This window comes from Vombatus ursinus, unplaced genomic scaffold (assembly GCF_900497805.2).
Source record: "Vombatus ursinus unplaced genomic scaffold, bare-nosed wombat genome assembly UNPS02014789.1, whole genome shotgun sequence".
In the NCBI taxonomy this organism is placed as follows: Eukaryota; Metazoa; Chordata; class Mammalia; order Diprotodontia; family Vombatidae; genus Vombatus; species Vombatus ursinus.
In genome coordinates, this window is record NW_020954567.1 from 6,194,638 (window position 1) to 6,222,583 (window position 27,946).

At 36.6% G+C, this 27,946-nt stretch overlaps 1 protein-coding gene across 4 annotated transcripts in view; it reads left to right on the top strand.

Moving 5' to 3' along the window:
* The window catches only part of POU2F1 (POU class 2 homeobox 1), a 243,365-nt gene that overhangs the window by 98,261 nt on the left and 117,158 nt on the right, over window positions 1-27,946 (top strand). For 3 of the 4 annotated variants that reach the window (XM_027868599.1, XM_027868600.1, XM_027868603.1), the window contains exons 1-2: window positions 12,915-13,172; window positions 17,279-17,344. In XM_027868599.1, coding sequence (XP_027724400.1) covers window positions 13,145-13,172; window positions 17,279-17,344 — 94 coding nt within the window. In that variant the 5' untranslated portion in view covers window positions 12,915-13,144. Of the gene's footprint in view, window positions 1-12,914; window positions 13,173-17,278; window positions 17,345-27,946 lie in introns of those variants that run through there. The other variant, XM_027868601.1, reaches the window with a different exon arrangement.

Consider the following 27,946-nt stretch of genomic DNA (forward strand, 5'->3'; position numbering starts at 1 on the left):
TTTTGTTTTATGATTTTATTAGATTATGTGAATAATTTTCAGTCCTTCCTGTTTGAACGTGTTTGGGAAACTTTTATTTACATTCATTTGAAATGATGAATAGATTTCTGAGAGCATAGACCCACCTTCTTGAAAGAAATGCCTTAAAAAGAATAATTTAAGTAAACTCCCTTTTTGGTACTAAAGGTACTTACTAAGGGTATTAAAGAAACTTGCTAATGTTTTTAATTTATTGGCAGAGTGTCTTGGCTTTTTAAAATGTAGCCACAACTTCAAGTGATTCTGTTTTCTGGAACTGGTATTTTAAGTCATGTTCATCTTCCTTATTCATTAGTGATTTACTCTGAGATTCCATTCTAATTGTGGATTTTTTTTTTCTTGTTCATTCTCAAAACACTAGAACATGTAGTATTACCTATGGGATGATTGCTAATTATTTCAGTTTTTCTGACTGAGCTAAAACATTGTCATCAAGTATTTTTCATGATTCTATTAATAGGGCACTAAAAAAAAGGCCTGGCTTAGAAAAGCTAAATATGTGGTACTGTTTGAAGTTTTCATTTTTATGAAAGCAAGCTGGAAAAGGGAATAAAAGATTCTTTAACTAATAATATTATCAATCAACAGCACTGTACATTTTAGAATATATATTGCCAGCTGAGGAGGTTTAGTACTAGTTAATGAGCTATTATTATTACAAAGCTAGCCTCTGAAATGAGAAGACTTCAGATTCCACTTCAGTCACATACTGTGGTGTCACCCTGGGCCAGTAATTCCCCTTTAGTGGTTTCACAAAAATTCTTAAATGGCAACTTGATCAATAAATAATTGTCTAGTTATATTACAACTATATTTTTCCTCTGTGACAACAAGTATGTGCATGTTTGAAGCATTATAGATTTATTTCTACAGTGATTTGAAATCATCATGGTCACGCACAAAGTAATTTTGGTGTTCATTCCACTGTTATATCAAACTCTTGACTGCTTCTGACAAAGCACAGTGTGTTTTTGCAATTTCTCAACCTGTTATCAAATTGTTTCCAAAATGCCACAAGGATTCACTGTTAAGGAGCAAACCAATTCATATGGTCAAATGCATGGGCATCCCCTCATTTGCATGCTGTACACTGTACCACTAGCATAGCTTTCTCATTTCCTTCAGTTACCTCCATGAGCTATGTAATCACATGATCAAGATAATAGGGATATTTATGTTATTGCAGCCCAAATGTCAGGCCATTTGAAAACATGATTGCTGGGTATATTTGTTACAAGCTATCGTGGACCATCACATAACATACCTTAGAAGCAAACTTTATGTTGCCTCTCATTGCAGTATTAAGGCTGTTTTTTTGATTTCAACTTCTCTGCTTATATTAGTATTCTATTATCTGGTAGATTTTCAATGAAGTAGTTAGCAACACTAGTCAGTTCTGTAGAGGTTACATGAGAGTGTATTACATGTGTCATTAGTAGAAGAAAAGAATGTCACATCTGAAGAGATTCCTTATAAAGGTTTAGTTTATATATAAACATTGCTTAAAAATAAGGGAATATATGCACTTGAATTTTTAAGTACATTTATCATTTAATACAGTACTTGTCATTAGCAAATAGAAAAGTAAATTCTTGGGGCAGCTAGGTGGTGCAGTGGATAGAGCTCTGACCTTGGAGTCAGGAGGAACTGAGTTCAAATTTGGCTTGAGACACTTGACACTTACTGGCCGTGTGATACTGGGCAAGTCACTTAACCCCAATTGCCTCACCAAAAAAAAAAAAAAAATCCAACACACACATACACACACACAAAGTAAATTCTTATATCATAACTAGCTGTTATTTTCATCAGTTGGTTAGGTGGCTAAAAAGTGAATTTCCTTCTCAGCAAGAGGGCTTGTAAAATTCTCCTATTTTCCGCTGCATATTTGTGTGAGAGGGCATTTTTGCTTCATTTTTGTTTAAAATTAAAATACGGAAACTTAATGCAGAATCAGATTTAAGACTATGTTTGGTATTGAGCCAAATGTTGTAAGCCTTTGTTCAAATTTTTAAAAATCCAACAATTTAGGTTTCTATGTTTATTATATTAAATATCTTACAAGTTGTAACTTATTTCATTAAAATATTATTTATATTAACAAAATTTGCAAAATAAATTTATTATGCTTTTTGGAGTTTAACAAAAGTATTGGTATATAAGCTCATCTTCTATAAGGTGACTTGAAAGCGTTGCTAGGACAACTCTGGTAGCAAATGGAATGATGTGTAGCTCATCTTTCTACGTGATTGATTTCTTCTACTAAGTCTCTATAGTTTGAAAGCTTTTTACTCTACTTAACTTGGAGATTGAGTATTTGGTATGCTGATACCTATTAAAAACTTCTTTAGATCTTCTGTTGGGTAAATGTTATATGTGGATGTTTATGGGCAGTTCTGTGGGTAGTGATGTTCTGGCACCAGTACAACTCTTTTGTTGAGTTGTCAAGATTAGCATTTGTGTTTGTTACATTTGTCATAAATTAGTTTATAAGGGATAGTGAGGATTTCATGTCATTCTTGCCACTTGCTTATGTCTTTTTGACTGACTGGTAGATGCTACATTTTTGCCACCTGCGGTATTATGTTTCACAGTTTCCAGCCCTTCATAGCTCAGTCTGCATTCATTAGGAAAGCATAACCTGTTTGTAATTTCTTGCGGCAGTAATCTGATGCTAGATCACTATCATAAAACCCTCCTTTTCTATAAATCAGTCCTCACAACTCAGCCGTTTGTTGGCTGCTTCTTTGTTGACGTATAGTAAGTTGAGTTCATGTGGATTTCACACCCTTAAGCACCTTTTGAATCCTCTGTTTGACCTTAGATATTTTATAGCCTATGTTCTGAGATACAGCAATTTTGGTCATACTCAACAAATTCAGTAGCACATTTCCTATTGTTAGCCTTTGCTGATACTTTTCAACATGAAGTCACTTTGTTCCAAAAGTATTTTTTGTAAATTTTTATCCTGTTTATTGTGTGCTGTTAGAACATCTGTCAGTCTTCTTTGAGGAGGAGAAGGTATTAATCTCTCTTATAGCTGCTTGAAGATGATGGACCATGTGTTTTTATTTCAATACTGTTTAGATCTGTTGTCCTCCACTTTACAGAGCTAGAAGACTGATATTGTATCAGTATTAATTGCTCTAAATGTGTTCTTCCCATTAAGCTTTGACTTCAGATTGCAGTTATTTTTATTTGTAGTCTGGCATCTGACCTAATCAAATAATAAACATTTATTAGATAACTTTATTTATGAAGCAGAGAAGACCCAGTTGATGTTGCATAACATAAATTTTTAGTGGCCCCAGTTGGAACAGTGGAGTGATTTTCTCCACATTGCATGTGTATAGATAGGAATGAAGGCAGCAAATGGTGGGAATGATTCAAGGGCTGAGGCTTGGCGGGATGTAATTGGCACAATGAAATGAGGGCTAGGGATGTAAGAAAGGAGGACAGGGTAGAATTGAATTGGTTCACTTAAGGGTCGAGATAGGGAAAAGAGGAGAGAGTTGCTAGTGTAGGGGAGGAAATTGAAGGGGCAAGAAATTGGAGGTCATGGAGCAGATAAGGGTGCAGTGGAGGGGAACCTGCATCCTCAAAGCTGCATGTGGCCTTCTAGGTTCTTGGGTGCTGCCTTTTGACTGAGTCCAAGTTTTATAGAACAAATCCTTTTTTTAAGGGGATTTGTCCTGTGAAGTTTGGATTCAATCAAAGGGCTGTCCTTGAGGACCTAGAGGGACACATGTGGCCTTGAAGTCATAGATTCCCTAGCCCTGGAAGGGTTTTGTGTGGAAAGACCGAAGAGAGATGAAAGCCAATAGGCTATGGTCAGATAAGGGAATTTCAGAATTCTTGAACATGGAGGTGGTCCATTTGTGAAAGATGTCAAAATCAAGGATGTGACCATCTTTGTGTGTAATTGAGGTGGGGTGGAGGAGTAGATTAAGGAAATGAGTTGGTTGAGGAACTGAGTGGTTAGGGTGATGAGGCAGCTAGTTAGTGCAGTTTATGGAGTGTGGAGCCTGAAATCAGGAAGACCTGAGTTCAGATGTGGCCTCAGACACTTACTAGCTGTGTGACCCTGGGCAAGTCATTTAATTTCTTTTTGCCTCAGTTTTCCCAACTATAAAATGAAGCTTATGATAGCACCTACTTCCCAGGGTTGTTGTGAGGATCAAATGAAATAATAATTCTAAAATCCTTATCACAGTGCCTGGCACATAGTTTGTACTCTACTCTTCCTCCTCCTCCTCCTCCTCCTCCTCATCTTCTCTTCCTGGATACCCTGATTTCTGGGTTTTAGTGACACTGCTGTCTCTTCATGTCCCCCTCCTACTCATCAAGTACTAGTGGCTGCCTTTCACCTCCATAATAAGTTATAAAAGCCTCTGTAAAACAGCCTGGCACCTTCCTAACTGTCTAATCTTACACCTGACTCTGCTCCACAATTTGTGATCTAGTTCTGCTGACCTTTTTATTGTTTCTTTAACATGAAACTCCATCTCTACTCTCTGTGCCTTTGCTCTGAGGCTATTCCTCATCTCTAGAATGCCCTCCCTCTTCACCTTTGCCTCTTAGAATTCCTGGCCTCCTTCAAGGTTGTCCTCAGAGACAACCTGAAGCAGGACTTCCCCAGTTCCCCCAGTTGCTAGAGCCTTCCTCTCTAATCTTACCTTCCATATATTCTGAGGGTATCTACTATATACATAATTATTTATGTGTTGTCTACTACATTAGAAAATAATATCCCCATTCCCCAATAGCAAATATTGTCAAGGGATATGAATAAACAGTTCTTGAATGAGGAACTGCAAAGTATTCATAACCACATGAAAAAGTTATCTAAATCACTAATAATAAGAGAAATGTAAATCACAACAACCCTGAGGTTTTACCTCACACCCTGCAAATTGGCAGAAATGATCCCAGACTATGCCCAAAGGGCTATAAAACTCAGCATACCCTGTGATCCAGCAATACCACTGCTAGGTCTCTAAGTCCTAAAGTCTTCCAAAAAAAAAGAAAAGAAAAGAAAAGAAAGGAAAAGGACCTATTTGTACAAAAATATTTGTAGCAGCTCTTTTTGTGATAGCTAAAAATTGGAAATCAAAGGGGTGCTAGTCAATTGGGAAAATAGCTAAAACAAGCTGTGGTATATGATTGTAATAGAATATTATTGTGCTATAAGAAATGATGAGCAGGATGATTTTTTTAAAAACCTGGAAAGACTTACATGAACTAATGTATAGTGAAGTGACAGAACCAGGAGAACATTGTACGCAGTAACAGCAATATTATTTGGTGAGGAACTGTGAATAACTTAGCAATGGTCAGAAAACTCAGCAATACAATAATCTAAGACAATCCCAAAGGACTAATGATTTAGCATACTCTCCAACTCCAGAGAAAGAACTGATCTTGATTGAATACAGACTGAAGCATGCTATTTTTCACTTTCTTTTTTCTTTCATTTGAGTCTTCTTGTACAAAATGACTAATATGGAAATGTTTTACATAGTTGCACATGTATAATAACCTATATATCTGATTGCTTACAGTCTCAGGGAGGGGAAAAGGGAAAGAGAGGGAGAGTGAGGAAGGAAAAGAATTTGGAACTCAAAACTTTAAATTTTTTTTGAAAATTGAAGAAAATAAAAAGACCCCCTGAATGGCAGTCGTCATTCTTGTTGGGTTTGTGGAAAGATAGGCACATTAATACATTGTTGGTGGAGCTATCAAATGGTACAACCATTTTGGAAAGCAATTTGGAATTATGCAAATAAAGTGACTAAAATGTCCCTGTTCTTTGAACTGATTCTGTTGCTCGATTTATATTGTAAGAAAGCCATCGATTAGGGAGAAATATCCTCATGTTCTCAAAAATATTTATTTTTTTGTGATAGCTAAGAATTGGAAACAGAGTAGATGCCATTAGGTGGGAATCACTAAACAAATTGTGGTACGTGAATGTAATGGAGTATTACTGTGCTGTAAGAAATGATGGGTGTATGTTTAATACAGAGAAGCATGAAAAAATCTATATGAACTGATAGAGTGAAGTTAGGCAAAAACAATATGCACAGTAACCAAAACAATGTAAACAGGAAGAACAGTACGCCAAAAAATCAAAAGTAAATGAAACAAAACTCAAATGAAGGGATATGAGAAGATACCTCTCCCCCCCCAACTCACCCCTTTGTGGAGGTGGGAAGACCTTAGGTATTACACATTGCATCTGTTAGCAGATTTTTTTCAATCATTTGTACTGATTTTTTTTTCCTCTCTAAAAAACATTTTGTCAAATGGGATTGGTCTCTAGGAGGGAGCTATGGAAGGTTACATAAGATATTATGGTGATGTAAGAAAAGAAAATATCAGAAAAAAAAAACTTTTTTTTTTCTATGAGGCATTTGGGGTTAAGTGACTTGCCCAGAGTCACACAGCTAGTGAGTGTTATGTGTCTGAGGCCAGATTTGAACTCAGGTCCTCCTGACTCGAGGGTTGGTGCTCTATCCACTGAGCCACCTAGCTGCCTCCAAAACACTTATTTTTAAAAGAAATAAATAAGAATAACCTAAATATAAAAAAAGAAAATAGTATCCTTGAGGTAAGGTTTGTTTTTGCCTTTGTTTGTATCCCCATTGTTTAGCACAGTGCCTGTCCACATGTACCTTCTGCACCTGCATCCCTTCCCTCTGATTAGATGGCTCTTCCCAGAGCCTGCATGTAAGGAGGCCACCCAGGCCAGCCATCTCTTCATCAATCACCAGGCTGCACTCTGGACTTCTCCATCATAATTCCTTCCCTTTCAACTTCCTTTTATGTATTATGTTCCCCCACTAAAATGTAAGCTCCTTGAGGGAAGGAACTGTTTCTTTTTATTTGTGTTTGCATTCCCAGCCCTTAGCACAGTGTCTGGCATATAGTAAATGCCTGTTAAATGCTTGATCGATTGATTGATTGATCCAGTATAACTTGGAAAGTATTTCTACAGGTAAAAGTTCATTTAAAGGTCATTTAAAGATATTTGAACTTCTAAAGAAGTGTTTCATGGAAATAAGATCATAGGACTTGTTAGGTTTCCAGGCTATTTGAGCTTGCCATAGTAGATAGAGCATTGGACCTGTAGAGTCAGATATTCTTGGATTCAAATCCTGCCTCAGACACATTATAGTAGTGTGACCTTAGGCAGTTCTGTACCTTAGATTTCTCATTGGTAAATCCACTCTCAATCTGAATGGATTGAACCTATTTGCCTCAACTGTTCCATCTAGCTCTAAATTTACAATGTTATGATCAATAAAACCATAAGCACCAATTTAACATAAAGTGTGTCAGAATAGTACTGATACTACAAATGCAATCAGGACAGAAGAAAATCTTTAGCCCACCACATTCTGCTAGAAGGAAGAGTAGCAAGAATTTCCTCCATTACTGGGTATGAGGCCAGATTGGGCAAAATTTTGCAAAAGGTGACCTGATTTTCTTTTTTTAATTCTTTAGATCTGTATGTTAAAAAGAAAACAATTAGATGATGAGAACTAATGCCAATTGTTGAGTCAGAACGTTTAGATTTAGAATGGTTTCTTTAAAAATCTTGTCCAATCAAATGAGAACATGGAGGCCCATGGAAGTTAAAAAATTTGTTCAGGGTGATACTAGTAAGTGGCAGAGCCACAGTTCAAATTCAGGTTTTCTAATTATAAGCACAGTGTTCTCTATACTACAGCCCTGGCTGAGTTTTGCATTTTAAAAAAAGGATGCACTGCATCCTGGGCCATTGTCTTGACCTTTGTCTTACCAGTGAACTGATGGCTCTAGAAGATTGAGGCTGATGACTTTGCTCCGCTCTCATCCAATTCAGGTCAAGTTATCGCTCTCACAATGTCATTGGTCCTCTTTGAGAATGAAGGACTAACAATAACAGTTTGGTAGATCACATAGGTCTAATTGGGTGAATCTTTTACTCATTTATTCATTTATTTATTTATTTATTTACTCATTTATTTATTTGATTAGGTGACTCTTAAGCAGTATAAAGGGGTAAAAAAAAAAATTAGGCAGAGTAGGGGATGGAAGCCGCCAGTGGTATGGGGAACGAGTCCTGGATTTATAATTAGCACCTAGCTCTTATTTTACAACATCTAACTATAGGCATGTCATTTTTTTCTCTGCCTTTTTATCTGTCTGTAAAACGAGTGTCTCATATTGGATAATTTCTAAACTTTCTGTATCCTGTCCCCATTTTCTATATCTAGTTTACATTTTTAATGAGCTTTCATTTTTATCAGGGATGTAAAGGGAGGGTTCTTTTTAGAAATGAGAAAGTGGAGGGAAGGTGCAATAGAAGCAGATGTATGTATATGGGCCATTTATAAGTGGGGAGATACCAATACTTGTTTTGTATTTATGTGTGATTTAAAGCATAGAAGTATATCTTCTATTACTAATGTTATTTTTAATAATATTTGAAAGAGAATTTGTCACAGTGGACTTGGTCATTTTTAATAGTTAATAGATAATGGTTAATAAATGGGTAATAAGGTTAAGTTTGGTCTGTCTGTTTTGGTTGGAAAACCTCTATAGTTAGGTAACTAACTTGCCCAAGCCCAGTTCCACATCACTAGTTACCTTGGGAACTACCCATACCTAACTGGATCAATTTGCATCCCAAATTCAACATGTCAAAAATTGAACTTACCTTTGCCCTTAAACCCTTCCCTTTTCCATATTTCCCTATTTCTCTCAAGGATATCACCATACTTATAGACATCCTCGTTCATGTCAATGCACAGAGTCATCAATGATGAGTCTTCGTTCTCCCTCATTCCTTATATCTGATCTTTGGAAGTTCTAATTCAGGATTGGGGAAACCTTCGGCTTCCAGACCACACGAGGCTGCAAGTTCCCCACTCCATTGTCATCTATTCTGCCTGCACGACATCTCTTGCATTTGTCACTTTCTCTTTACTCACTCAATCACTACCCTGGTTCAAGTCCAAGTGCATTTATTAATCATTCTACTAAGTACCAGGAACTGTGCTAAGTGCTCAGGTTACAAAAGAGAAGTAAAAATGAAAGACAATTCCTGCCCTGGAAGAGCTTACATTTTAATGGTGGAAGACCAAACACTAAAAGGTAGTTGAAAAAGGGAGAGAGGCCTTACAGAGCCTGAAAGAACTTTTAGCTTGGAAAGGCTACTGGAACATGGTAGCAAAGGCAGCTTCCTGAGGAAGAAGGAAGGTTCCTTAGGACCTTGGGTCATTGCAAAAATTTCTTAATCTTGCCTCCAGCCTCCTCCCTCTCTAAATTGCCTGCAATTCTGCTGCTAAATTGATATTTCTAAAACAGGTCTAACCATGCCATCCCCGTGGCTTAGGAAGCTTCAGTGTACCCTGTCACCTCTAGGGTAAAAACAAATTCCTATTTCTCTTCACAGTCTAACTCCAACTTTTCTTTCCAGACTGATTTCACCTTAATTCCTCTTACATGCTCTGTCTTCCACCCAAAATGACTTTTCTGTTGCTCATGCATGATATTGAACAGGAAATCCTTCATGCCTGGAATGCTTCTCTCCCTTTCTCTGCTTCTTGGAAACCATTAGTCCTTTCCAAGTTCTGCTCACATGCTACCTTTTCAATGAGGCCATTCCCAGAATCCTAGTTGTTAGTACTTTACCTGTCCTCAAAATTATTTTCTATTTATCTGCGTCCATATTATTCCAACCCAAAAACAGTGAAATTCCTGAGGGCAGTGACTTTTTGTCTTTATACCCAGTAAGTTCTTAATAAATGTTTTTGAAATGAATTAAATATGGTGGAAAACTTTCTTAACAAAAGTGCTCATATCCTACTAGAACTCTGCTCTGAGGCCTCATTAGGGCATGAAGATGACCCTCAGAAAAGTATAAACTCTGATAAATCCTTGTAAACAAGATTGACTAAGCATGGACCTGGTGATGGATTATTAAGTTTGGACACCAGCCTGAATTTTTTGGAGAAGCTTTGCACAACATTAGTGAGCTTAGTTCGTCAGCTTCTGCAACTCTTAGAGACAAAATTAAATATGATTTGCTATCTGCCTCTGTGGAGAAAGTATCTCCTTAAAGTATTGGAGAGTCCTTTAAGAATTGAAGTGTAAGATCCAAAATTATTTATGAGAGACTGTGCAAATAAAAGAAGACTAAAATCACATGAAAATTTGTTTTTATGAGTTAGGCTTCCAACTTTGTTCAGGCTATTTTTAAACAGTTCTCTGGTTATATAGTTCTACTTTCTTTTCCTTTCATTCCCACCTAACCAAATAGGACACTCTTCATTATGTCCTAGTAACTTAAGAGATTTAGGAAGCCATGCCAAAAGGCCTATCTCCTTTCCCTAAGGAACCTTTTATTTCTTATGGAATCTTGATATTATTCAGAACATAGAAAAATCACTAATGTAGACAAAACACTGAACTTAATAATTAGGAGGCTTCAGTTTTGTTGCCACAGCATTGACATAGAATCTTCTACAAGTTTCTCAGTCTTTTCCTCACTTTTACCTTTCTTTGTGTCCCCAGTACTTAACACAGTGAGTTGTATGGCCCATAGTAGGCACTTAGTTAATGTTTATTGACTGACTTTTCTTTTTGGGGCTATTGAGCTTAAATATAAAATTTCCCACCCATATTAAAAATCTCTAAAGTATTTGAAGTCTTGAAAAATCAATATTAAATGAAATCAGTAATTGTGTAGGAGAAACATAATAATATTTTAATCATGGTAAAGCTCTTGTCATTTTCTCTTTCTTTCCATCCCCCCAAACATTCTTTATTTTCAATCTTCCATTCTATTTCATTTTCCCTCACAAACATTTACCATATTCAGGGTGGGGCCAAGCTCATTCCTACTTCCCATGCCTATTTACAACTCTGTTTCCCCTCACTCCTAGACTCCCTGCAAGATAAAAAGATACATGGGCAGGGGAATTATGTGTGTAAACATACACACACCCCTAACCATTTAAATTCTACCTGAAGTTGTCCTTGTATTATAAAAACATCCTTTACTACTCCAGTTCTTGATCTTTCTTCTCTGAATACATAGATAGCGTTTATAATCTGTAACATACTATTTTATAGTTATATGTCATCTTATTTGCTATTTCATGTCTTTTTTCTCCTTAGCCAGACTGTAAGGTTCTTGTGGACAAGAGATATCCTGTGTTTTACTACTTCCATACCTGTACTGGCTAGCAGAATATACTTTAGGTGCTCAGTAAACATTTGTTGATTCATTAAATAATTTTGAGTAAAGGGTTGATACTTTATGGAAAGAACATAGACATCTAGTTTAGGAATGCAACTGACCATTTCTTATTGTTAACTGGTAATGTGGCATAAAGTGTGCTTGTGAAAGTCACTCATCAAGCTGAAATTCTTGATTTCAATGGCATACGGTAAATGATATTTTATTATTATTTGAGTACATTTCCATGGATTATCCCTACATTTAATTGAATCTATGTACAATGGAAGTGACCTGGTAATCTATGCAAAACACTTGTCAGTCTTAAAATTCTACATAAATGAAACTGTTATTATTCTTTTGCCTTTCTTAAGAATTAACGCATCTTTGTGGAAGGAGTATGAAAAATGAAAGACATCTTTGTTTTCAGAAAGATCTTTTTATTTTAGTTGTAATAAAAATTCTCCTTGGTGATGGAGAAAGTGAGGTACTGGGTGATAAATATTTTGATTATAGCCAAAACCAGTTTTCATAAAGATGATTAGCTTTTTTTTCTCTCGGAGTTATAGATAAAGATTTAAAGACTCTCTTTTGCATCGATAATGTGTAGACAGTTATGGTTTGGAGTTGTGGCTTTTAAATTCACTCAAAATTGGTGTGACCTAGTCAAGTGTTTTCATATAAATACATGTCCTTCGGATAAGGGTGATCAGAAAATGTTAGATAGCTCTGCAATTGGCATTTCCTGATTTTTGACTGTTTGCCAGGGTTTTAACTATCATAGTGTTTTCTACTCTATTGATTTTTTTTGAAGATACTGAATAATAGCACTTGCTTATTAATCCCTTGCTGTTAACCTGGTAGCATGAAGAGATTAACAGATAACGAATTTCCAGGAGCTCGTAGACAATTTTTATGGGACCTGATCTGCTTCCAGTTTCCTAATGTTGCCCTGATTCTAAGTGGGACCCTCTCCTGACAGTTCATGTTAACATTTAGGAAACTCCATAGAGATAGGCTAGTACCATCCCTGCAGCCCGTGGTTCTGCATCTACCTTGCTAATTGTTTCCTTGGGATTATTTGGACTGTGTAGAAAGCTTTTGGCAAATCCCTTTTATTATTGAAGTCATTGTGGCCAGCAGGAATAAGATTAAAGGTGCTTAAGTCTGTAGAGTTGTTTCTAATTTGTACGTGTCATTTCAGTGGCATTTTAACAGAATTCTGTCTTTTTTCCCTCCTTCTCCCCTTGGTACTGTGCTGAGGTAGGTCTGAAAAGCCAAGCCATTGGAAGAAATCTCATTTTGTTCTCCTAATTATTATGCTGGCACTCTGGAGATAATTTTTCCCTTCATGCACTGCCAATTAATATGCAAATGAGCTGATAAATATTTATGTGGAGATTTAAATTATGCAGGGAGTGCTTTCAGTGTACTCTGCAAATGAATTGTTCCTGGACTTCAAAGTGCTGGCTGCTGTGCTAACGAGAGGAGATTTGCATAAGGCCCTAATCATGCGCATACTGATTAAGCTTCATTATGGAAACTGCCAGCTGCAATCTTTGTTTCTATTTTATTACAAAAAGGGGAACTTTTCATGCTTCAGTTGCCTTGACAATGTCAGTCCTAGCTAGTAGGAGAGCCTAAAACTCCCCAGAGCAACTGAAGTTTCCTTATTCAGTTGAAGATTGCTATGGTGTAACTGAAGAAGTTGTATTTTGCTTCTCCCTGTCCCCTTTCCACCCCCTAACCCTCATCCCTTTCTCATTCTGTTTTAGAGCTATAGTATAGATTTGTGAGACACCATTCCTTTCCCCAACCTCCTTGCTTTTTTCTTCCTTCCTTTGGACTTTCTAACCTATAGAGGATTTCTGAGAAATGCTGGACTGCAGTGACTATGTTCTAGGTGGGTACCCACTCGCTTCTTTTTTTATAAGCGTAATATGGAAATGGGGGGGGGTTGACTTATGCATAAATGCTTAATCGCATATGCAACTACTTGAGGTGGGGAGAGTTAAAGGAGGGGGAAGGAAGCTTTTGCAAAGCTAAAGCTCACATGTATCTGTAGCTAGTCTCTCCCTGCTACTGATTTTTTTTTTGTTGTTCAGAGGCATTCGTGGATGAGATTTTTGCTTTGTGATTTTTTTTTTCCTGAAACTGGCTTACCATGGAAACTTAAGTCTTAACTTAGCATGTCTCTTGGTTTTTAGAAGCATACACCACGCCCTATGTAGACAATCATAAACATTTTCCAAATATGATGTGTATAAGAGTAAAAATTGAAGTGGATAGTTGTTTCCCCTGATGCTACAATGCAGGCTGTGCTTGTACTTTTTTGTCCATTTGTATTTGCTTTCCTTTGTATCAAATAATTATACCTATTTCTTGAAAATTACTGATATCTTCCCAGACCTTTGAAGTCTTATTTTTAAGGTCTGCAAAATACAACTTATATTGCAGAGACCTGGAACATTCCTTTTGGGGTTTTAGCTTTGCACATTTGAACCCTCTTCAGTGGTCAGTATTTTAAAGTGGATCATCAAGACACTTTGGTTTTCAGATATATGGTCATTTTCCTATTAACAGAAAACTATCACTGAGGTGCTGGAAACCTATTTTAAGGATAGTGTGATTTAGCATCATAGACTCATAGGACCTAAAATTTATAGAATCAGTCAGTCTAGAAGCATTTATTAGGGATAGAAGCTGGAAGGAACCTCAGAGATCCTGGTTGTGATAAGGTATATGACAAGTCCCTTTGCTTTTTTATTCCTCTGTTTCCTCATTATAATTATGTCTCATCCTCAAAGGAATGTGAAGATGGTTAGAAAAAAGTCATTTTGGTCCTTTTAGAAAAGGATTACCTCATAAACCTGACATGGTAATACAATTGCATAAAATAGACCCTCTACTATCTGGAACTCAACCAACTCAACCTGCCTAGAAACCTCCCTTTCCTCTGAGGAAAAAGAGGAATTTAAGAAGAAGCAAGTTCATTTAAGACATTTATTAAAAACAACAACTTTGAGGGTGTGCCTTAGGCACAGTATACCTTCAATCCAATTTCCCTATATCATTTTGAATTCTTTGATTCTTTATTTTCAGCTTTATACAGTGAGAAATTATGCTTAGAACAATGTCTTAGGGGCCCTATAAGATCCTTAACCATCAAAGAAGGTATTGTTTTTACTCAGAAATTAAAAATAATTTAATTTAGAGTGATTTTAAACAATAAAGGTTGAAACTAAAAGGCTTTTCTGTATGATTCTCAGTAAGCCAGAAAAATAAATTAATCAGAATTCCCCAACACTTTCTACCTGTATTCCCTCCCTCTTGGTTTCCAAATCCTAGTGAAATGATTTGATGTGATGATTGTGACACTCTTAAAAACATAATAGGATATTTTCAGAAGATCCCTATTGGCTATCTATAACATAAATTGAAGATTAAAGCATTTGTTTAAGGTTACCTAGGAAGATATTTTACAATTAATATTTAGATACTACTGCTTCCTAATCCAGACTTATTGTTTGCCCAGATTATTCCAGTCCTACTTGGGAAGTCTTTTTTTGTTTGAACTCTTTTCAAGTCTTAATGCTAGTTCATCATCTTTCCAGTTATTCTTCCTAATTTATTTGTACATGACATTGAGTAATAGCTGTTTACACTTCCTATTGCATTTGTTTTTCTACATTGTCTCATAAAACTTTAGTTAAGTCATATAGAAAGTTAGATTTTAGTCATAGGCTCAAGCACCTGCTGCTTTCAATCCTAGCACTTCATGTTTTCAGAAAACATTTAGGGTCATTTTCTCAATAGATTTTGTCTTAATGGCCAAAAGTGACTTGAGAGATGGAAGGCCATCTCTTCCAGATAGCCAAGAGTTTGTCCTTTGAATTTCGAAAATTCTTGGACTTGTTTGTATGTACAAATAATAACCTGTGTCACAGAAAGCACTTTTTTAAAGTTGGAAATGGAATTTATTTTTGAAAAATCTTTGTAATTTTCATCCATTAAACTTGGAGTTAAAACTTTCATGATAATGGGGATGAAGGTTAGATGACCCAGCAACTGGGAACAAACATATCAGAATCCTAGAATTAGATCTGGAAAGGACCTTACAGAGAGCCTTTAGTCTCAATCCCTTGTTTTACAGTTGAGGAAACTGATGTCCAGAGAAGTGAAGGAACTTGCCTAAGATCGTACAAATTCTAAGTCCCAGATCTGGGAATTCAAGCTGGTGTGCCCTGACTGAAATCCCAGGACACTTTCCTTGTGCTTTGCTGCCATAGTTCAATTTTCATTACCTGTCACAGCCCCTCATAGGTACTAGGCACCCAGTAAGTATTGATGGATTTAATTTCCTAGTTGCATGTTTTGGCAGATAAGTTAAAAAGACTTAAAGTTTCTGTTTTCACAAAACCAAAGTCAACGACATTGTCTGTTGATAACTACTGACTAGTTTTTCCCAATAGGAAAAAAGCAACTTGTTTGAGAATTGAGTATGCTGAATTTCCAGTACATGTAGAGTAAAAAGTATTCTTTTTAAATATATTTGCTTTATGACACTTTAAAAGATAAAGAGTAGGAGAATATTCTTATACTGCATTGCGATAGTCCTATTCCCTCTTTTATTTCTTGAAAAAAAATCTTCTGGAACAACATTAATTTTTAAAAACACAAAGAAAAATACCCAAATCAGTAGGTTTATCTAAAATTCATTAAGGCTATATATAACGGTATTTTGTTATCCTTGCAGATTAAGACATATAGCCATATTTACCTATATATCATCTTTGAAATGATCTCAACCAAGTAAAAATCTTTCCCCTAAAGATACGGGGATTTGCTTAATTTGACACTTATTTAGAAAACAAAAGGAAAGGTTGTCATCTGAAATGGTCACTGGAGGTAGACACTTTAGTTCCTTTACATTTTGTCTTTCTTTTGAGATTAATGTGTATGAGTATCTATTCTGACTCTGAAATAATGTTTTGTTTACCAAAGTTGGAGTACTGGCCGTATTTTTCTGTATTAGGTTAAGTTAATGTCCCATCTCACTCAGAGATTTACTGATGTACTTGTTGTTTTGTTGTTTGTCCTTCACTCTTGGAGAGGACCATGTCATCAGGAAGGTGATGCCATGACTTGCAAGTGAATTGGATTTAAGTGAGGGAGGGCTATGATGGACCCAACTGATGTACTTCTCTGCTGGTGAACACTCATTCTGTACTGGTAACATCATTTAGTCATGAAGTACTCAGTTGTCACCAGAAGTTTATTTCTTTTAATAAAGTTTCATGATTCATAATAGAAAATGTATTTCTCTTACATGCCATTCCTCTAGCTTCCCAGTAGACATTCAACTTGTATTTATTCATTAGATTTCTCTTGCCCCCTTTGTCCAACGTGGTTTTAGTATTTCAATTTCTTACTTGTGAAATATCAAAGGAGGACTAGCACAGGAGTTCTTTTTTATTATTTATTATAAATTCTTTTCTCTACTAAATAAGTGGCCTATTTTTATCCCTGACATCATTGTGTATTTAGTTGACTTTTTCTCTGTACAGCACAACATAATACAGTACACCTTTGTTAAGTGTCTGTTGTGTGCCAGGCACTGTGCTAAGTGCTGGGGATACAAATAAGAAAAGGAAAGTTACACACAAAAGGAAACTAAAAGGGAAGAGTGGAGAGGTACCCTGTGTGGGGAGCATGTAGATGGTACACTGGGCCTGGAGTCAGGAAGATCTGATTTCAAATTCAGCCTTAAACACTTACTAGCTGTGTAACCTTCAATAACTTCAGTTAACTTCTGTTTGCCTCAGTTTCCTCAACTATAAAATAGGGATAATAACAGCACCCACCTCCCAGGATTGTGAGGATTAGTAAGGTAATCTATTTGTTATATTTGTAAAAAGGACTTAGTACAATACCTGGCATGTAGTAGGTGTTTAATAAATGCTTATTTCTTTCCTTCCTTTAACTGCATTCACCTCTGTTTTAATGCAGATTCAAGAATGAACAATCCGTCAGAAACGAGTAAACCATCAATGGAAAGTGGGGATGTCAATACAGGTAAAAAAAATTCAAATCTTGATTTTGTATTATATTGGATTGAGGAAGAAATTTGTCATTTAAATATAGTGAGTCCTGCTATGCTAAATACTTTGCATATAAAAAACTATTAGCAGCATTGAATTATTGTAAATATTATGAGCAGAATTTGAAACTGAATAAGGCAGAACTTAGAGCTATCAGAAATTGCAGAGACAATTCAATTGGTTGCAAGAAAATTTCTAGCAGTTGTTAAAAGTGAAATGGAATCCCCCAGAGAATTATGAATTCTTTATTGTTATTGATTTTTAGCAGAGACTAGATAACCATTTTTGGTTAGTGTCATGAAAGAAATTCTTGTTCAGGTACAGGTTGAACTAGAAGAGATCTGAACTCCCGTCCAACTCTTAGATTCTGTGATTCTGTCTAATTATTTGGGGTTTGTCATTGTGGGCATATGCATAGAGTTACCCTTCGTGTCATCATCAGTGTACTCTGACAAGACTTAAAACTTTACTTTAACAGCATTCAGTTTACTTTTGATTAATAGCTTTATAGAACAAAATGTGCCCAAGTCCTTCTACAAGATAATGTGATGCAAGTCTACCTTCTTTTCCAGATTATCCCTGTAGTCAGATTCTTGTTAAACCTTTGCACTTCTGTCTTATACTGGAAAACAAAACTTATGAGGCATCTGTGTGATTCCAGACCTTTTTAAAATCTCATGTTACTTCTGAATGTGAGACAAATCAGCCATTCTTATGCTGATAAGACTGCTAAGAGGGTAAGGGAAGACCTAATCTTTCAGAAATCTTACTCAATCACAGACGTGGCCTACTGGAATCATGATCCCTATTTTCACTTCATTGGAACCTTCTGTGAGTCTTCTACCCTCTCATTCAATCCCTAAATTGGGATTCTGTATTCTTGATTTGACCCCCACGGATAGTGTGCACTTTGTCATTTTGCCACCTACTTCTTTGAGAGGGGAGGAGGAGCTGTTTTGTGGCTATATGACTTAATTATACACATTTCAGATGGGTTCTGGTGCAGAAATTAGTTCTAATTAATGAAAGAGATAGAAAGACGTAGGAGGAGTACTTGTACAAAGAAGGAAAATTTGTAGAGCTACAGTTCCTATACAAATAAAATTTCCAAAATTTTCAGGGCAGGAAAGGTAGGAGTACTAATTGGAAAGGAAGTATTTTACTTAGGGAAAAAAATAGAAAATTCAAAATATAATTTCTTTAGTGCCCTCCAACTAAATAACTTAAAATTTAGTAGCATGTATATTCTGTATAATTGCTTATAAAATTATAATGATTGTAATATTAAGTTCAAAATGGTACATTACTAGGTAATTTGTTCAGTCAACTTTTAGAAACTTTTGTTTTTTAGTCTAATGTCTCTTCCATCTGTACAATTGCATAACTTAAAATGTTTCAGTTTCTGCCAGTTTATGAGCAGACAAAAATTTGAAAGCAGAAAAAAATCAACTTTACAGTAAAACAAAGGAAATCAGTGTGTTTCTGGACTTTGTGACCTTTACCAAAGAGTTTTCCATTTTTTAAGGAACTTTTTTTCCCTCAGAAAAGAAGCATAAAAAAATTTTATGAATTGATGCAAAGTATGTAGAACTGGGAAAACAATATATACAGTGGCCACAGCAATTTATACCAGGTCCTGATTAGTGCGAATAATGATTCTAGTGAAGTGGTTACCCTATTTGAGGTGAAAATGTAAGAAAAATATGGTCATTAGTTCCAGCCCAGTGGAAATGTGCAGTGTGAAACTGAATTTCACAGGAATTCATTATTAATTATTCTCACTAATTGGGACCTGGCTGTGAATGGAAACTGAAGGCTATTTAACTGTGATTAAGAAGCTTGCCCCAAAAAGAGAGGGAAAGATGAACCCTAAAGATGCATCTTTCTCCCTTTTTTGCAGAGTCAGGGATTTATACATGTTGAACATTGCTGGTTAATTCTGCTAAACTGAGTTTTTCTACCTCTTCCATTTTGTATTCTTTATTATAAGGGATGGCTCTCTGATTAAGGAGGGGAGGGGAAGCATATGTTTGGAAATGAAGGTAATATGTAAAAAATATAAAATCAATAAATTTTTGGAAGAAATTAAAGCATAAAAGATAAAATAGACAATTTTGGTTGCATACAGTTAAAAAAAAAACTTTTGACCAAACAAAACCATTGCAGTTAAACTGAGAAGGGAAATAGTTAACTGGAAAAAAAAAAATCATACTGACAGGTTCTATGATAAAGGTCTGATATCCAAGATATATAAAGAGCTCACCTCATCCATCAGACTATAGAGGCTGCAAAATTACAATCACATAAATGTACTTGATGTTGTAGCTTTGAGTCAATCTAGTCATTTTGGTGAACAATTTGGAATTGTGCCCCCAAAGTCACTAAATATGCATGCTCTTTAACCCAGTAATACCACCAGTAGGCCTCTATCTCAAAATAACCAAAGAAAGAGGGAAAGCACCCATATATACAGAAATATTTATAGCAGTCCTTTCAGAAGTGACAAAAAATTGTAAACTAAGGGAGTGCCCATTAATTGAGTAATGACTGAACAAATTATGCTATAGTAATGTAATGGAATATTATTGTGCCATAAGAAGTGACAAAATGATAAATGGTTTCAGGAAAGCCTAGGAAGTTTTATATGAACAGATACAGAGTAATTATGAGCAGATTAACCAGGAGAATAATAGACCCAATAACCACAACAGCATAGAACAGACAACTTTGAAAGATCTAAGAACTCTGTTCAGTGCTTTGACCAACTATGATTCTGGAGGATCAGTAGTAAAGCATACTACCCTCTTCTTAAGAGAGCTGATTGATTCAAGATACAGAATAAGGCACAATTTTTGGACTTTTGCATGTGACCAGTGTGGAATTTGCTTGACTATGTATATTTGTTACAAGGTTTTGTGTTTTCTTTTTCTTTTTACAATTGAGGGTTGGTGGGTTGAGGGAGAGAGATTGAGGATAGTATAGCCAAAACAAAAGAGAAGGTAAATAAAAGAAATAAAGCAGGATCATTGAAACATTTGTTTAATAACTCAGAGAAGAAAACAAAGAAGGCTAAAATCATAGGCCATCAACTTTGTAATTTATCTATTATAGTCACTATATAATTAAAAAGAAAAGCCAGGTCTATAAAATAGAAGTTGGCTATTTCATGTACATTCCTCTTTTTCTGTTCTATTATATGTACAGAAATGCTCATTTTATTTGGTTAAGTTGAGAATTTTAAAAATTAAGGAAAAAATATTAAATTGAAGGTTAATAGAGCCAAGGAGATTATTATTGGAGAGAGGTCCTAAAATGGAGAAAGGAGAAAAAATCAAGAGCACAATTAGAAGGAAGACTTAGAAAGGAAGAATAACATTTCTTGTTCAGAGAAAGGGATGAAAGAAAAGCGGGATTTTGAGAGTTTAGATCTTAGAAGTGGTAGAGTTTTGAGTGATATTTGGGTGCAAAGTATGGCACTGTAGTTGAGTGTGAATAGAGGTCATTGGAGTTGAGAAGGTTGAAGAACTTTGAGACTAGAGAGTTCAGCATTTATGCTAATGACTTACTGAGGGATGGAGAATGGAGATAAGAGATGAGAGAAAGAAGAAAATAATCCCTTTGAAAGTCATTGATGAAGGTGGGAGAGTGTCTTTGGGGAGTGGGTTGTCAGTGGTAAAGGTCAGAAGAACAGTGTAATCAGAAGGCATGGACTTTAGAAAGATGTTATAAGCCATGGAATTAGAAATGGAATAGAACTTTAATGATCATAAGGTCCCAACCTCTTCATTTTATAGATGAGAAAAGTAAGGTCCAGAAAAGTTAAATGATCTGCCCAAGTCCATACATCTAGTTAGTAGCGTAACTGGGACCGTGAATCCCTAGTTGTGTGTTTTGGAATCAGCATTTGGGAGCCAGGAATATTCTGACCCATGAGAGGGGAAATGGGATAGTGAGAGAAGGTATTATCTGTCTGTTTATAAGGTCTTTTTGGCTCTAACATATGAGAATATTTTGAAAGAAGTGATATCATGAGAGGGAATCAAATAGGTAAGTGGAACACGTCCAATATTTAGGGAAGGTTTCTTCATAGTTTCTAGAGAACACAGTGGAGGATGGGCTACAATGGGAAACTTAGACTGTAACCTCCTTGAAGGCAAAGACTGTCTTTTCTATTTGAATCCCAGAGCCCTATTGCTTGGTAATTGATTGGTGAGAACAGTGAAGAGTTGGAGAAGAAAAGGTCTACAGTGAATAAGGAATAGAGAGAGCATCTTTGCCCTTAAGACAGTATGTATGGATAATAAGAATTAAGGGAAACAGGTGGTTACCAAATGAGATAGCAACACATACTAGTAATAAGGAATGATAGCACACAGAGTAATGTTTTTTGAGATGTGTGTAGAATAAGAAAGACACATGGTTCTAACTGAAATATAGGTTTGAAGGTGTTGACTTCTACAAACCTGATGGTCTGTCTGAAACTTGTGTAGAGGTGAAGGCAGGCCAGTGGATGTATTATCTCTTCAACCTTAGAAATACAATCAAGCAACATACTAAGAAACAGAAAAATTTTGTTTTCATTTAAGTCATCTTGCTACAAATCCTTTGAATCCAGGACCAAAGGCAGAAATGTTAATGGTTGTCCCAGGGCTACTGCTTTTGTCATACTTACAAGACAGAGAACTTCTTTAGTACTTGATGTTATAAAGGTACTTTAAAATGTTAAAGAATTATAGAGCATATTTCGATATTTGATCTAGGAATACAGACTGAGATTCAACCAAATGTAGCCCTCCTAGGATCTATTACTTTTGTTTCTTGCCCAGTTTGGATGCTTTCATTTTCCATAGCATGTTTTTAAAAAAAAAAAAATGATTCTCTGTTTAAAAGTACATGAATATATTATATCAAGAAAGAAATTAAAATGTAGATTGAGTGAATGAAAGTATGTTTGAGGTTATCTAATCCAACTTCTTCATTTTATGGTTGAGAAAACTGAGGCCCCTAGAAAGGTTAAGTGATTTGATCAAGGTTACATAGGTGTTAGATGACATCTAAGATTTGAACCAAAAAAACATAACTCTTAATAACTTCTTGACTTGCCTTACTGATAATTCCATACTTCAAAAGATGGAGGAAAAGTTGTCTTTGGGATCTTATTCTCTCTAACAGAAAAGAACCAGTTACTGGAGCAGAAATGATGGGAATTCTGAGGGAGAAGTGGCCATTTTCTCATGGAGTGAGAGGATTCAGTTAGAGGAGAAGATCGTAGTCTGAAATGCACCTAAGATTTTGGGAAAGCATATTTCAAAGGGTTCAGAGGCAAGCTAGGTAAGATTCTATGACCTAAAATTAGCCAGAAGGGATGGAAGATGCCTCAGAATGAAGTTCTGAAAACAAAAAGGAAAACCGTTTTAGACAGTAGGAAAAATGAGATTTCCCTGAGGAAACTGATATGATGCTCAATCACCAACCAATTTATATTGAAAAGAGAAATGTACAAAAGATGTAGGCAAAGCCAAGTAGCAGAAAATGTATATGATGATATGGCATGCTATTATAAAAATTGTGTCAGAAATGCTAACTCTGGGATAGGCTAAGGATGGTAAGGAAGCTGCAGACCAAAGGGTGTGAGCAGTTGGTTGATTGGTTATTTTGTTTTGTTTCTTTTCTTCTGTGTTGGGAGAAAAAGAAGATGGGATTGGACCTTGGCTTGATGTGAATTGGAAACCGATAACTGACAACAGAGAGAAATCAGAGCTGCTGAGTTCATATGTTGCTTCTTTTCACTCTGGCAAGGAAAATGAACTTTGTATGGAGATGACAAAACAGCAATGATTGATAGAGCATTGGTAGTCAAAATCAGTAAGAAGACAGTAAGACTATCTGGCTTCTCTTGATCAGTCAGTCAGTACACATTTATTAATCCTGCTATTTGCCAGGCACCGTGCTAAGCACTGAGCATGCAGAGAAAGGCAAAAGATAGCTTCTGCTCTCAAAAAGCTCACAGTCTAATGGTGTAGACAACACACAAACAACAGTGTACAAACTAGTTAAATACAGGATAAACTGGAAATAATCTGCGGGGGGAAGCAATAAAATTAAGAAGGATAGGGAAAGGCTTTCTATAGAAGGTGGGATTTTAGATGGCATCGAAGGAAGTCAGAGAAGCCGGGAGGTAGAAATGAGGAGCAAGAACATCCCATATATGGAGGGCAGCCATTGAAAGTTCCTGGTGTCCGGTGATGGAATGTCTTGTTTGAGGAACAGCAGGAAAGACTGCAGAGTTGGTGGGCCTGGGGATGCAAGGGACTGAGAAGGGGGATAGTGAGTTAATTAGAGAAGAGTAGAAGGATTGCTTTGCAGCTATGAGGGCCCTATTGAAGTTATATAACATAAATTTATAGTGGACCCAGTCAGCACGGGTGCATGATTTTTTTCCAGCAATCTGTATAGGAACAGTTGGTGAAAGTGATCCTAGACTGAAGATTGCCAGGGCAAAATTGGCACTGCAATAACAGGGGCAGGAACTCAAGCAAAGTAGAGTTGAATTGCTTCACCAAGAAGTGAGTGTAGCTAGTGCAAAGGTGATGGCCTGGAAAGAAGTGAGGGGTTGAGGACTTTCCAATGGTAAGTCATGGTAAGGATGAAGAACAGGGTTTGGATTTACAAAGCAGGGGGAGAAGTGGAATGACAATAGATTGTGATCAGATAAGGGAATTTCAGAGTTCTTGAACTTGAAAGTGTTGCATTTGTGGGTCATGGCAAGATCATGGTTATGACCATTCTTTTGTATGGTTGAGGTGGGGTAGAGGAATTAGGTCTAAGATGAAAGCAAGTTGGTTACCTATTGAATGGACATTCCAGAAAACACATTGGAAGGGTTGGGTAGCTATAAAGTAGGACATTGGGGAATTGGGTTGAGGCAAATAGAAATAAGGAATTGGACAATGGGAAAACCAAGATTGGGGTTTGAATAATTATTCCTGAAAGGTTAATAATCATTAGGGTGAGGAGGGGTGGGGATGGGGTGCTTATTAATCATCAAGGAATGAGTTCAAGCAGTAACCTTTTCATTATTTTATAGGGGTTTGGTCTCAGAGTGGAATTCTCTCAGGGCCTTAGGTGCTAGGATCTGAAGGAATGGTGTTATTTTCTTTCCCCCAAGGCAGACCATTCTCCTTTTAGATAACTCCAACTGTTAGGAAGTTTTCTTCATTAAATCAGTTCTACTTTTGCATCTTTATAATCTCTGGCATTACTCTGTTATCTATAGACATTATCATATTCTTCATGAGAGCCTTTGTTTCTGTTAACTAAATATCTCTAGTTCCTTCTATTTTTCTTTATATAACATAAAGTTCAGACCCTTTATTATCCATTTACTCTCTTCTAGGCACATTCTAGTTTGTCAGTTTGGTCCAGGCTCATACTGTCCTGGGTGTTGAGCATTCCTAATGTGAAAACTCCCTCCTTCAGGGGATGCCCAGGCACCTCAGGTTAGATTCCTTTCCTGTGGTCACATGGCTCATGTGTGTCAGTGGCAGGCTTTCTCTGCATTATATTAAATTGCTTTTCACTTGATCAGTAGCCTTCCTAAAATGTGACACCTAGAATTTTAAACATCATTTCATATGTGATCTGACCAGTGCGGAGTCAGAGTACACAGGTCAATTAAGTCCATTAACCCAGACAGTATAATTATAAAATGATGGAATTATTGTTCTGTTGGTGTTGAAAGGAACTTCAGAGGTCATCTAGTCCCATTTCCACTACTTGCCCAACAAAAGCATGAATTCCTTCTACAACCCTGATATGTGATTTTCATCCTCTGTAGAATGTAAATTCATTCAGTGCAGGTGCTAGTTCATTTTTTTCTTTGTATTCTAGTGCTTGGCATATAGTAGGCACTTAAAAACACTTGTTGATTGATTGATCCAGGTTTTGTATAAAGACCTCCAATTATAGGGGTTTGACTGCTTCCCAAAGAAGACCAGTCTGCTTGAAGTGGTCTTTTCATTTCTCATCCACTGGGATTTCTCTTGGACTTCTCCATCCTGCCCCAGGAACCTCCTCTTCCTACAAAGATCGCATCATCCTTGGAACTCATTCCTTCCTCTTCAGTGCCCTCTGCCCCTCGGGCTCTTCTTCTTCTGGTTAGAAGATAGACACCTCTTTTCCCAGGGTGGGATTTAAGGAGGGATCAGCCATATCTTAATTTCCTATCCTGCTACATTCCTCTTCTCTCTTTTCTGCTTTCTTTAGTAGGATGACTCCTCCATTAGGCTGTGAGCTCCTTGAGGTCTGGAACTGTGTTTTTGCCTTTATTTGTATCCCCAGTGCTTAGCGTAGTCCCTGGCAATGTAGTAGGTGCTTACCAAATGTTTATTGAGAGACTAATGTTTAAGGAGTTCTTTTATTGAGCTGATATCTGCCTTTAATTTCTATCCATCTATTAATACTACTTGAGATATTGTTAGATTTTTTTTTTTTTTTAGCCACAGCACCACACCATTGCTTTGCTTTAAATTGATTTTGTGGTCAACTTAACCTTATCCTTAAGTCTTTTAAACTAGAATTGCTGTCAGCAGGCCTCCCTCTACCCCTTACCTCCATCCCCTATCCTATATTTGTATGATTGGTTTTCCAAGAGAAACTTTTCAGCAGAAACCACATTAAAATATTGTCAAATGAAAAGGCCAGTGAGAATTGATACATGTGGCCTGTTCTAAATTAGTGAAACATTTCACAAATATTATCAGCTGAATTTCCTAGTTTATAATGCTGTGGAGAACTAGATCATAATGATGGGGTGCTTGGGTGTTTGTGTTTGGGTGCTTGTACTTGGACCCCAATTTCTCCCTAGCCTCAGAAACACTGTCTCTGGCAGTTTCTCCCCAGCCCAAGGACACTGTGCCTAGCAATTACTCATGAGTAGGCCCCAGCAAGACCCTTATCTCTCTCCCTGGTGCAGTGACAAACAGCACCTGAAGGAATTATTAGTTTGAACTGGTTTTGCACTGGGTCATAAAGATATCTTACCCACTGGACTAGCTATACCACTGCCCTTCCTCATGATCTACATCCTGGACTCCTCATTATCTGTATTCTAGACCTAAGACATATGTATACTCCCTACATCTAACTTGTCAAACAAGACATTGACTGGTGGCAGACTGGACAACTCTTTCCCTGACTGCTTTCTTTAGTAGGATGACTCCTCCATTAGGCTGTGAGGTCCTTGAGGCCTGGAACTGTGTTTTTGCCTTTATTTCTATCCCTGGTGCTTAGCATAGTCCCTGGCGATATAGTAGGTACTTAACAAATGTTTATTGAAAGATTTGTTTAGTGATGTAGCAGGCCTAAAACCACACCTCCGTGTGGCCAGCCTTGTGGGCTTTTCCCAGTGAACTCTGGGTAAAACTCCTGTGCAGTAGATATAAGAAGTGCATGTTCCTTTAAGAACTGACCACTCCTTGACCACTCCCTAATCCCACCCTGAATCACCTAGTTAGCATATTTGACACATGTTTTATTATATTTTATCCTATATAAACTTTAATTGTACCCCTCTAAGATCGCAGGGTTCCTTTAGAATCTTTGCCCACTGTAAAGCATAACAGTAAACTTTTTGCCAACTTGACTTAAAGATTGCTTGAGTTTGTGAATTCATTCCAGATGACCCTGTCCTGTACTTCGGTCTTTGAGGGATCCCAACCTCTCAGACCTCAACAATTCTATCCATTTATTAAGCATCTCCTGTGTGCTGAGCACTGTGCCCTGGGAATACAAAGAAAATACTAAAGCAGTTTATGCCTAGAGTTACATGAAAGTGATATTTAACTCAAGAAGTGACTTGGCAACTACATTCAGTCAGGAAGACTAAGGAGACCCTGGAAAAGTCACCTAACCCTCACGACTCCAGGTACCTTGGTCAGACTAGAACATTGCAAGACAGTGGGGACTTCCTACCTCAATGACACACCTAACCTCAGCAAAAATGAATGAAAATAAAAGTGTATTCATGCAGCACTATAATGACTAGATATTTTTAACTATGCTTAGAGGATTCATTGCTATGAGATTGTTGCATTAGAGTGGGATAAGAACTCAGTTCTCAGAAATTTTCTAATCTCTGGCTTAGAGGACATCTGACATTGTTCTTTGTGATTTAGTTTCTTCTGCCTGGAGAGGAAGAAGATTTTCATCATTGGTGGTATGAATATACCACCTTGTTTGAACTAGATTTCACCACTCTTCATTTAGAATTATTGTAAAGCTTCAAGAAGAGAAAGGCCAGTGATTGACTCTCTCAGGACACCAGGCAGCTCCCTTAAGACTATAAGTTTCAGAGCCAGTAAAAATCTCTATTGTTAGAAGGAGGTTCCTTACTGGAAGTCTGTATACTCATAAAATCATCAGTCTGTTTCCAAATTTTCATAGAGAAAAACTAATATTTAGAATTTCTGCTTCATTTATGTACTCTTTCCTTTCTCTAAAAGATATAAAAAGAACTTTTTTTCTTGGTATTATAGTTAAATGTTATTTTATTCTGCTGTATGGCTGGAACTAATAA